General features: G+C 46.7%; 2 protein-coding genes across 4 annotated transcripts in view; one reads left to right on the top strand and one right to left on the bottom strand.

Annotated features, from left to right (window-relative positions):
• The first annotated feature begins 4,363 nt into the window (after nt 1-4,363).
• ELOVL6 (ELOVL fatty acid elongase 6) overlaps nt 4,364-11,287 on the top strand; it is a 138,260-nt gene continuing 131,336 nt past the window's right edge. The window contains exons 1-2 of one of the 3 annotated variants that reach the window (XM_077882292.1): nt 4,364-4,510; nt 5,251-5,371. In XM_077882292.1, the coding sequence (XP_077738418.1) occupies nt 5,283-5,371 (89 nt within the window). In that variant the 5' untranslated portion in view covers nt 4,364-4,510; nt 5,251-5,282. Of the gene's footprint in view, nt 4,511-4,606; nt 4,742-4,923; nt 5,100-5,250; nt 5,372-11,287 lie in introns of those variants that run through there. The other 2 variants (XM_077882293.1, XM_077882291.1) reach the window with 2 other exon arrangements.
• Nucleotides 5,217-8,319, bottom strand: LOC144303927 (uncharacterized). The gene is made up of 4 exons (XM_077882322.1): nt 8,213-8,319; nt 7,390-7,492; nt 6,268-7,291; nt 5,217-5,563 (listed from the first exon to the last, which is right to left on the bottom strand). The coding sequence occupies exons 1-4, from the start codon at nt 8,317-8,319 to the stop codon at nt 5,433-5,435; spliced, it is 1,365 nt and encodes a 454-aa protein (XP_077738448.1). The 3' UTR covers nt 5,217-5,432.

Genomic DNA, 11,287 nt, shown 5'->3' with positions numbered 1-11,287 from the left:
CTATCTCCAATAAACAGCACTATGCAACTCTGGGAAGATGTGATGGTTTGTGGTAATTTGTTACAGCAGTTCTAGCAAATTAATACAATAAAAAAATCATCGTCCCTGCCCTTAAGGAAATTTATAATCTACATGGAAGTGGATGGCTCAGGCAGGGCCTTAACTAACAAGAGCTAACAAGGGCTTGAAGAGCAGAGCTGGGGGGATCCCTGGGTGGCTCAGCAGTTGAGCGCCTGCCTTCGGCCCAGGGTGTGATCCTGGAGTCCCAGGATCGAGTCCCAGGATCGAGTCCCAGGATCGAGTCCCACATCCAGCTCCCTGCATGACGCCTGCTTCTCCCACTGCCTGTGTCTGCCTCTCTCTCTCTGTCTCTCATGAATAAAAACAAAAACAAAAACAAAAAAACAAAACAAAACCCAAAACAAAACAGAAGGATTTCTGGTAGGCCCTTTATTTAAAAAAATAAAATAAAATAAGAGCAGAGCTGGCAAGAGAGTGAAAGATGATCCCTGTCAGCAGGAAAGGCCTCAAGTATGGGGTAGCTCGTGAATATCTAAAGCATGGACTGAATTCGATAGAAATGGAAAGTTTGTGATGGAATGGTATTCTGAGTAGAGGGAATTATAGGAGAAAAAGTGTCCAAACTTAAGATGTTCAGAGGATCTTAAACGATTCAGCTTGGTTAAATTCTACCTATGGAATAGAGTTCTAGAAAAGTAGGTTACTCCAGTAAGGCCCAGAAACAATGAGTATATTTTAACATATGATTTCTGTGCCAGAGAAATTTGAGATGGTATCAAGATCATCCAGCTTAGTACTGTTATTTTACATATAGAAATCAAAGGATCGATTTCCTTTACCTAAGATCTGATATTTGGGTTTGAAATAAAGTTAGTACTAAAATCCAAATCTTTTGCTTAGTAATTAAGTCATCTTTGCAGTAAATTTCTGTCTTTTAAATACTCCTTACTCTCTGGCCTAATTTTTAACAATTTTACTACTAAATATCAATTAACTGTTAATTTTTGAGCTCAGTTATTTATATTCAATAATAATTACCTATCTGGTTATGGGTCAGAAACACCTACAATAAATCTTTTCATAAAGATTCCTAGTGGTGTTGCTGGGCACCCTCCCAACCAACCTTCCCCTCCATGTTTCCCAACTGTCTATAGCCCCTAAAATAAGTCTAGAAAAGTCACCATGTAGAATGTTTTATTTCTAATAATAAGCTACATATGAAATCTTTCAATATAGAAAATTAAAAATAGAATGCTGACTATCTCACTACTCTAATTCCCGATGACTTTTTTTTTTTAATGAAATACAAATACATCATAAGAAAATTCAAATACCTCAGAAAAATAAATTGTATAAATAGCAAGTAGGGAATCTCTTTAGTTTGCTCCCAGGTCTTTCTCTAAGCATGCATCACCAACAGATTCTTATTTGTCTTTCCAGAAAAAAACATACGTGCAATTGTAGATGCTTTTTTTTTTTTTTTTTTTTTTTAAGATTTTATTTGTTCATTCATGAGAGACACACACAGAGACAGAGACACAGGCAGAGGGAGAAGCAGGCTTCATGCAGGGAACCCGACGTGGGACTCGATTCCGGGTCTCCGGGATCACGCCCTGGGCTGAAGGCGGCGCTAAAGCCCGGAGCCACCTGGGCTGCCCAGTAGATGCTTTTCTTGATGTAACACTATACACAATGTGTTATACTTTGCTTTTTAATTTTCCTTAAAGATATATCTGGAAACTTTCAATATTACAACCTACAGAACCATTTTATTTAACAAAGCTTTATAATATACCATTATAAGGATATATTGTTATCCTTTAGTTAACCAGCCCCCATTATTTCCAGTGTTTTATTATTACAAACAGTGCTGAACAATATCTTATACATACATCTAGAATGTTTTTTGTTTTGTTTTGTTACATCTAGAATGTTTTTGCAAGTCTACCTTCAGAATAAGTTCCTAGTTGTAGAATTACTAGGAATAATCATGCAATATTGCCAGGCTAAACACCCTGCAATACTCCCCCACCCTGCTGAAGGTAGAATCAAATCTAAATATCTTATCTTGATTACCAAGTTGCTAAGACCTAGTCAGCCTGTCTCTCTAACCTGTCAGTTACTCTTTATTATACCCTGGGGTCACAGCAGCCTTTTGCCCTTTCTTACCCCAGGGCTTTTGTACTTGCTCTTGCTTCTAGTAACTTTCTGCAAGAGGTTTCAAATCAAAGTTATTTACTCTGTGAGGCCTAAAGGGTTTAAATCATGACTTTTACCCCTTCACATCATACTGATTTTTATTTACTTATTTTTAAAAAGATTTATTTCTTTTTGAGAGAGAGTGAGAGAGCAAACTGGTGTGCGCATGCACGTGCCTGTGGCAGGAGTAAAGGGGAACATAGGGAAGGAGCAGAGGGAGAGAGACAGTCCTAGGCAGACTCTGCTAAACACAGAATCCCATTTGGGGCCTGGATCTCATGATCCTGAGATCACTACTTGAGCCAAAACCAAGAGTCCGAGGCTTAACCGACTAGGCCACCCAGGCACCCCTGATTTCATGTTAGCATTTCACTCTATATGAAATTATTTTGTCTTGCCTGCTGTGATGTGAGCTCCAAAAGAGCAAGAGCCCTATCTCTTTTCCACAGAGTCACAAGAGCTCAGAAGAGCACAGGCTCAAGGAATAGCTGGTGAATAAATGGTGAGAGGGTAGATGAGTTTAAAATGACCAAAAATGGCTTGAAAGCACTTGGTACTACCCAGTATTTACCATTTTTTGTAATTGTCCATTTTAAAAGTAAAAAATAGGGACTTATGCCCTACTGTGGAGTAATTTTTCTTTAGATACTGTTAAGAACAAATCAGATATTTTAATTGACCTCATATCTATCTTCAAAAAACAGGCAATAACATTATTTGAGTAAGAAACATAGTAAATGAGAATTTTTCATATTGGTTTGAAATTGATGTGACGACTAGTAAGAGCACTGAATTTGAAAATCAAATCTTTTTTTTTTTTTTAAGATTTTATTTATTTATTCATGAGAGACACAGAGAGAGAGGCAGAGACATAAGCAGAGGGTGAGGCAAGCCAGATGTGTGACTGGATCCTAGGACCCTGGGATCAGGCCCAAGCTAAAGGCAAATGCTAAACCACTGAGCCACCCAGGTGCCCTGAAAATCAAATTTTTTTTTAAAGAAAATACCCTTGCAATATACTGTAAAAGGTTCACTAGAATTTCTTTCTCACTTCCCTCCTTTCTTTCATTTATTTAATCAATCATTCATTCAGCCTACAAATATTTATTGATTGTTCACAGGTCCAGGTGCTGTAGTAAAATGTTTATCTCTCACCAGACCACACCCATCTTCTGGGTCAATTATCCCCAAGCCTCTGGCCTGGGCTTTATTTATTTATTTTTAAGATTTTATTTATTTATTCATGAGAGACACACACACAGAGAGAGAGAGAGAGAGAGAGAGAGGCAGAGACACAGGCAGAGGGAGAAGCAGGCTCCATGCAGGGAGCCTGATGTGGGACTTGATCCCAGGACTCCAGGATCTCGCCCTGGGCGGAAGGCAGGTGCCAAACCGCAGGGATCCCTGGGCTTTATTTTTAAATTCATTCTATTCTAACTTGTACTGCAGAAGTATTTAGAATGACACCCTTAAAGGGAGAGACAAGGAAAGCCTATACATGAAATCTTTGGAAGGATCAACTTATAAATTAATTTTCTAATCATCAACTAGCCTAGCCCTTTGATTTATGCAATATTGCCTGGATTTTATAAACCCTGTCCTTCATGTCTTATTATACCTTCCTCCTTTATAGAGATATTTCTTCCAGTTCCCACTGCTCAGAGGTTCCAGGCAACCTAATTTTGAATGAAAATACCCTCTTTTGGGACTACAGGTGAGGGAAGGGATTTTTCTTCTTGGTCCTAATATCCACCTAATTTTTAAAGCATAGGTTCCTTGACATATGTTAAGCTTACAGTTACAGCCATGGATGAAGTATTAGATACCTCCAGGTCTCCTACAACTCCTTTTCTGAACCCGTGGCTAATGAGTGGAAAATCCTTTTCCTCCTAAGAAGACAGAGGAGTGTAGACAGAAGCTGAGTTTAGGACAGTGCTAGGAGGCTGGGGGTTCAGTAGGGGGTCAACATCACAGTTAGCCTTCTCCTCAACATGATTCTCTTCCACCTACCCGTGAAATATAGACTATAAAACGGGATTTCTCGTGCATATGAATAAAGTTTTTGCATTGGACCAGTTGGTCGAGTTCTCTGTGTTAACTCCTTCCCCGTCTTTGTCTCAGTCCATCAACTCTGACCTCTCCGGGGACCCAAACCGTCCACCTCTCCTCTCCTCTCTCTCTGCCTCTCTTCCGGCCGCTGGTCGCTCTCCACCTTCCACCTCCTCATCCTCAGCATCCCCAGCCCGCGAGTGACTGAGGAGCCCCGGGGGCTGCGGGGCCTCGGGTTTGCGTGAGTCAAAGCCCTCGCTCTGGGGCGGGGGACCCCCCACCCCCCAGAGTACCGCGGGGGGCAAGGAGGCGGGGAGCGCGTTCCTTTCACGAGTGACCTCAGCGCAAATGTGCCCGGAGTTGTCCCGGCGAGAGGGCTGGCGGGTTTCGCGGTTTCTTTCTCGCCTGCCGGGCAAGCCCGCCGGTCCGCGTGCGAAGGGCTGCGCCCCGCAAGCCGAACCTACATCCAGAGGCAAGGCTAGGCTGCCCCCGAGGTTGGGATCGGGGGGTTGGGGGTGACCGCGAGGCCACTTCCTCCTTCTCGGCGCCCTTCCTCCATTCCCCTAGTCACCTTCACGTCAGCAAAACTGCCCCTCAGGGCGAGAGGTCTCGCTCTCTCTCGCAAAGGGTTAATTTTCCGATCGCACGAGGGGGAGGAGATTTCCCCGTAGACAAGTAAAAAGGGTGATGGACAAACGTGCGGGCACTAAGACCGCAAGGCATTCATTTCCTCCGACGGTGGATGCGGACGCCGGGAGGAGGAGAGCCCCGGAGCGAGGAGCTGGGAGCTGGGAGCTGGGAGCCGGGAGCCGGGAGCCGCGGCTGCACAGGCAATGCTCGACCCTGGATGTAGCTGAGAGGCTGGGCGAGGCCGGCCCCCGGAGACCCAGCGGCGAGGGGAAGGCCGAGGGGGGTGGGTGGGGAAGCAGACAGGAGAGCACCCGAAATCAAGCGCTTTACAGATTATTTTATTTTGTGTAGAGAACACGTAGCGACTCCGAAGATCAGCCCCAATGAACATGTCAGTGTTGGCTTTACAAGAATATGAATTCGAAAAGCAGTTCAACGAGAACGAAGCCATCCAATGGATGCAGGAAAACTGGTAGGTGATGCTTTCGCGTGATCCTCTTCCCGGGAGCCCTGCGCGTCTCCCCCGTGTGCCTTCATGTCGGGGTTTTCTGTCTGGGGCGTGAACGGAGCGATGCACCGCGGGCAGCGGGGAGCTGGTCGCCGGGGCTGCAGGCGGCGCGTGGGGCTCCGAGTGCCCCTGGGCGAACCGGGGCTACACACGCATCTTTAACATGGATTATATAACGTGTTACATACGTGAACATAGAGAGTAGATAGATGTCTGCGCGACACGGAAGGCGGGAGAGATGCCACAGTTCGGACTCCCTACCTGGGCTCCCTCCCTCCTGGTTTTCACCTAGATTTGCGTTTTCTTGCTTGGCTTCCCGCAAACTGAGTGTGAAAGGCAGTCGTGGAAGGAGCCCAGTCCTCTGTTCCGTTTAACCCTCTCCTGCCCGCGCTCTCGGGTCCTCGCCCTCTCCCCATCCCTCGTGTCCTTCCTTTCTCCTTGCAGCCCTCCTACTTCCCCGCCTGCCCTACTCTCTGCTGCTCCCCGGCCGGATTTCTCCTTTCCCGGACCCCTTTCCCCACGCGGATCCCTTTCCGGTTTCATTAAGAGGCGGGGGTGGCGGGGGGGAGGGGAGGGGACAATGAAAACAGTAATAAAAATGAATGAACCCGAGCGAGTGGAGGGAGCCACGCCATTATTTAAGTTTGTTTTACGGAAACGCCTTTTGGACACACTCCGTCCTAATTCAGGAGGAAGCTGTTGATCGGAGTCGAGGCACAGATTAAAGACCCCTCGGTCCGCAGAGCCCTTGGGGGCTCTTCCCCAGACAAACTTCTAATAGGGAGAGAGTTTGCTTGTTTACTGTGTTCTCTCCGCCGGTCCTTTTGAAAATCCCCGTGTGGGAGGCGAGCCTGTGTCACCTTGCAGTGTCGAACAGGGGAGGAGGGTGTGCTCATCTCGCTTCTTCCTTGTAGAGCGAGCTGCAGACATTCCGGTCCTGCCTCTGCTTAAGCCTGGGTCTGGCGGGCAATACCGTGCAGGCTCCGGGCGCGGCCCGCAGCCTCCCGGGGGCTCGGGCGGAGGGGCTCGGGCGGAGGGGCTCTCGGGCGCCGAGGGGTCCCGCCCGCCGCCGCGTGCGCGAGCGCGCGGGCCCCGCGCCGTCACGACCCGCCTTCCCTCCCCCATCTCATCAATGGGAAACCTAAGACGCCGGCGCGCGGGGGGCCGGGGCTGGAGGTGGTGCCGGAGGAGGGGGCGCGGCGGGCCGGAGCGGGTGGAGGGAGGTCCAGCTTCCTTTCCTCGGGTCCCCGGGAGTTGCGCCTGGCCCGGGGAGCTTGGCCGCGCCGCCTGCCTCCTCCCGCCCGAGGCCCGCTGGCCGTTTGCGGCTGCAGCCGGGCGGAGCCCGCCCTCTGCGCCGGCTGGGCCCGGCCTGCGGGGGGCGGGTGTGCAGGGCTCGGCGTGCTCACAGCCGCTGCGGCTGGCCTGGGGGCCGCACCGGGCGCGGGGCCGCGTGGGGCCAGCCCCGGAAGCCGGCCGGGGGCCGCGACCCGCTCTGAAGCCCAGGAAGTGCGGCAGCCGCTCGGGGCGCGAGGCCAGGGAGCGCCGGGGGAGGGTCCGGCGCGCGAGCAGACCTTGCGAGGCCCTGGCCCCGGAGCAGGCCGACCCCGCTGGGCCCGAGCGGCCGGGGCGGCCCGGGGACCTGCTCCGGAGGCCCTTCCTCCTCCCGCGTCGGGGGTGGCGCTGGAGGCGGGGCGGGGGCGCGGGCGGGGGCGGGGGCGGGGGCTCGAGGCTGCGGGCGCGCGGCGCGGCGCGGCGCTGCGAGGCGGCCCCCGAGCCGCCGGCTCCCGTCTGCCGCCGCGTGCCGGGCTCCCCGCCACGCCGCTCGAGCCCACGATCTTCCCCCGTGAGCGCCGCGGGCGCCTCTCCTGTGCGCCTCCGCTCCGACTTGCTGCATCTTTACTGAACCTGCCTTTCCGGAGCCGGCGTCCCCCGCGGTGGCTGCCCCCGCGCGCGCTCCGCCGGCCCCTCTGCCTCCTGTTTACCGGTTGCCTCTTCCCTGAGGCCAGGTAACCGTTTCCCGCCTCTTCTCTCCGTCCAACTCCACAAGTACACAATGAGCCGGACCGGGCCCGGCCCTCAGCAGGACTAGGCAAAACGGCAGAAATGCGCCAAGTTATTTTCTCCTGTTGAGCTCCCAGCACTGCTTCCTTCTAGCTCTTGGCAGACCTTTCTTCTGGCAGCATCTCCTCTGGCTTTTCTTTGTACACGTGAATAGTCACAGGTATGCCTGTGCCTCCTTCCTACCAGGCCATCAGCTCTTGAGGGCATGGTTCTTGGCTCGTTCGGAGCACGTTGAAGAGTGCGTTTTGTACGTGGTAGATGCTGGGAAGGAGGCTTATCCAGGGAGTTAAAATGAGGACTGGGGCCTATTGTATTGCCGGCACTACCTGTTAATACCTGAAGTTTAGCATATTTGGCCTCCTCCTGCCTTTGAATACTACATCGTAGGCATATCCTGGGATTTTTCCTTTCTTGACTTTTTCTTTGTTGATCCTATGTTCTTAGCTTGCTTATTGCAGTCAAAAAGCCCTCCTGGCGGTTACTCTTTCCTTGCGTATATTTCTGACCTTACTTGTCTTCCTTTCTCCTCTTATCTCAGTGTGTGCATTTCTCCCCGCATCCTGGGGGCCCCATTTTATAAACCACTTCCACCAAAATCCCAACAGCAAAAAAGTCTTGAACAAGGTGTAAGGTGTGTAAGAAAAAGATTTTTTGCTTGCCGTGTTCACAAGAGTAGGGAGCTCTGTAGCCAAGGCTTACTAACCCTCTTGGAGGCAGGGAAAGTTTAGGAAACCAAAGACACACCTTTTCAAAATGGTTTGAAATACCTTCTGGAGGGAAAACACAATGTTGAAGCATCTACTCTCATTGGAGCAATCATTTGCACTCGTCCTTAAAGATGTCTTAGACATGGCCTCAAACAAAGCTTATTAATTTAGAGAATTATAATGATTTCTGTCTCAAAACTGAGCTACGTGGTCTTTCGAAGAATGGGGAGAAAGGCCAGGAGTGCTGTTGTGTCAGTGTGCTGTGAGCACTGCTTAGTATTATTTAACGAGGGTAGTTTATTAAATAATAGTTTAAAATCCATATTCATTACCTTATTACATTTTAATGTTATGGTCTCTTTATTTTGTTTTGGAGTGGTGTTTGTATAAACACTCAAGTGTTCAACGGTGGCAAGTGTATCAGGTTCATTGCTGCCTTAACAAATGATTAACCCTACATTCATCGTTATAAACACAGGATAAATACCACAGACCTTTTTAATTTTCTAGCAAATAGTTTCATGTGTAATAGAGAAGCCATTGAAACGTAAAGTAATACAGAGAGAATCATCCTGAGACCTCATTGTGAAAGTACAGGTCAAGTTAAAAATACCTGAGGTAATGGTACCCGGTAAATGAAGAGAGAGGTAGAGGAGAAAGCGTGCTTTACTCAGTAGCCTTTTTGACTTCCAAGTTTACGCTGGAAAGCCCTGTGATTTTACAACAGTGAAAAAAGGGCGTTTTGTCCCTAAATGAGATATCTCGCCTTTACCTGTTATTTTCACTAATAGCTTATTGAATGTGTAAGTGCTCCTTTTGCTAGCAAGGAAGCGAAATCACGTAGTGACTGGAAGGCAAGGCCACATAAAATTCATTGAGTGAGAAGGGCAGCTGGGGTCGGCCTTCTCTTTCAGCAGCCTGCCAGGTTTGTGCTAACAGCAGTGGATGCTAGTTAGTTGCTCCGGTTGTAATTGCCTGGCCAATGATGATTATCTTCTGATGTCGGCTGACACGGTGTTCACCAATAGGAAAACGGGAGGCCTGTGCTGACTGCTGTAACATTATGGATGTGAGGTGACGTCATCACAGGGCTTGCCTAGAACCTCATGAAGCCCTCCCCCTCTCCTCTCTGGCATCCTTCACTTACCCAGCCTTTCAGTGCTTTGTATATTTTTCTGACTTTCTCCACTCTCCCCACCGAGGTATTGGTTTTAAGCGTTTTTATTGTTTACATTTTGTGTTCTGTATTTTAGGGTCTGTAAGATAGTGTAGGAATTTTTAAGATTAAATACAATCTAAGAAAACCTTTCCACAGATTTGTTTTTACTAAGAAAAAAATTGGAGGAAACACTATTTAAAAGGAATTGTACATCTATACGTTCTTATATGTGAGGTTCAGGAAGTAACACGATGTACAATTTCCGTATTAAAGAACATAAAGACATTATAAGCCTGTATTATTAGTATTTTACTCAAAATACAGCATCATAATGTATGTCAAACTTTTAAAATGCAAGCAGAGTATTAAACTGTTGTTTCTCCGGTAGTGACAATTGTTCTGATCCTTAAAATCTTTAAGACCTGTATTCGTTTATAAGAAAAATGACTGGAGAGTTGTGCAGTCTGCTCTCATGAAACAGGAAAGGCCAGACTCTCGTTTAATCAGTGCCACTACAGCAAATACAAATTTGGTCAGCTACCTAGGAAAATACTATGTCCACATAATAATCATGTTTCTTGACACTTTGGGGAATCACAGTTCATATTAGTCTTAGGATTGAGAAGTCCTAAGTGTGAGAAATTTAGCATGTCATTCAATAAACCTTAGAAAGCACTGGGATATTGGCCTGATAGCACTAGGTTAAGAATGAGAAGACTGAGAAAATGTACAGAGAAGAAAAATACGATCTATGTTATGGTGTTAGAAAATAATGAAATATGTGGGAACTGTGATCTGAACTTTTATGTATTTTTTTTTTTTGTATCTTTTTAAAAAATGATGTATTTTCATGCAGTCCTTGGTGTTTTAGGATTCCCGGGGATAATGGAAATTATTTTATGATATCTCCCATCCTTATACTTGTATTAGTCATAAATAGTATATGATGATAACATTTTTACATAGAGCCTTTTGTTAAATTGAGAGTTAAATTTTGTGAAGAAGCCTTCTTGCATGTTGCTTTTAGTGTTGGATGATGATAATTCTAAAGGTATCGTGATCACATTGTCAATTAACTTCAAAGTCAACCCATTCCAGATCTCAGAGTTGTTTTGCATACTACCTCAAAAGAAGATTCTTTCAAGTTAGATGGAAAGAGCTGTGGGGTGAGAGGTGGGGGATGAAGACTTAGAAATACTAGGAGGTCATAAAATAATCATCTAGTCAATCTTTAGCCAACAAAGCAAAATGAAGGAGTGTGGCACTCACTAGTCATTTAATTCAAGAATTCATCTTTGCTTCAGTGATCTGGATATTTTAGGTCCAAGTATTTTCTTAAATGAATTATCTGAAAATTGCCCCAATGATCCACTTAATTTTTCACGTATGGACATACATACGCGGAGCTGCCCTTTGTTAAAAAGTACTAGACAACAGTTCACAACTTTGCCTTAGCTCTTTACCTTTACCTGATCTATGGTCTAGTCTCTACCTTCAAATCTTCCTGCTCCCATTTACTTTTCATTTCTCTTTGTTATAAGAGCACAGGTATTTACCTTAAAAAGTTACCTACAGGGACACCTGGGTGGCTCAGAGGTTGAGCATCTGCCTTTGGCTCAGGGCGTGATCCTTGGGATCTGGGATTGAGTCCCACATCAGGCTTCTTTCAGGGAGCCTGCTTATCCCTCTGCCTGTCTCTGCCTCTCTCTCTCTCTCTGTGTCTCTCATGAATACATAAATAAAATCTTAAAAAAAAAAGTTACCTACATATACCACAGACGGATATTTCTATTGATAACCCTAGAAAATCTGAATGAAAATATAACATGGCTTTATTGAATTGTTACAGTTCATAACTTTATTTGTATATGAATTGTGTAAACAGGTTCAAATATGTAACTTTTGGCACAGTTACTCATAGAACTTAAATAGCATATCTAATTATATTTAACT

This window comes from Canis aureus, chromosome 33 (assembly GCF_053574225.1).
Source record: "Canis aureus isolate CA01 chromosome 33, VMU_Caureus_v.1.0, whole genome shotgun sequence".
Classification (NCBI taxonomy): domain Eukaryota; kingdom Metazoa; phylum Chordata; class Mammalia; order Carnivora; family Canidae; genus Canis; species Canis aureus.
The sequence above is the reverse complement of the archived record's forward strand: the minus strand, read 5'-3'. Positions and strand labels throughout refer to the sequence as shown.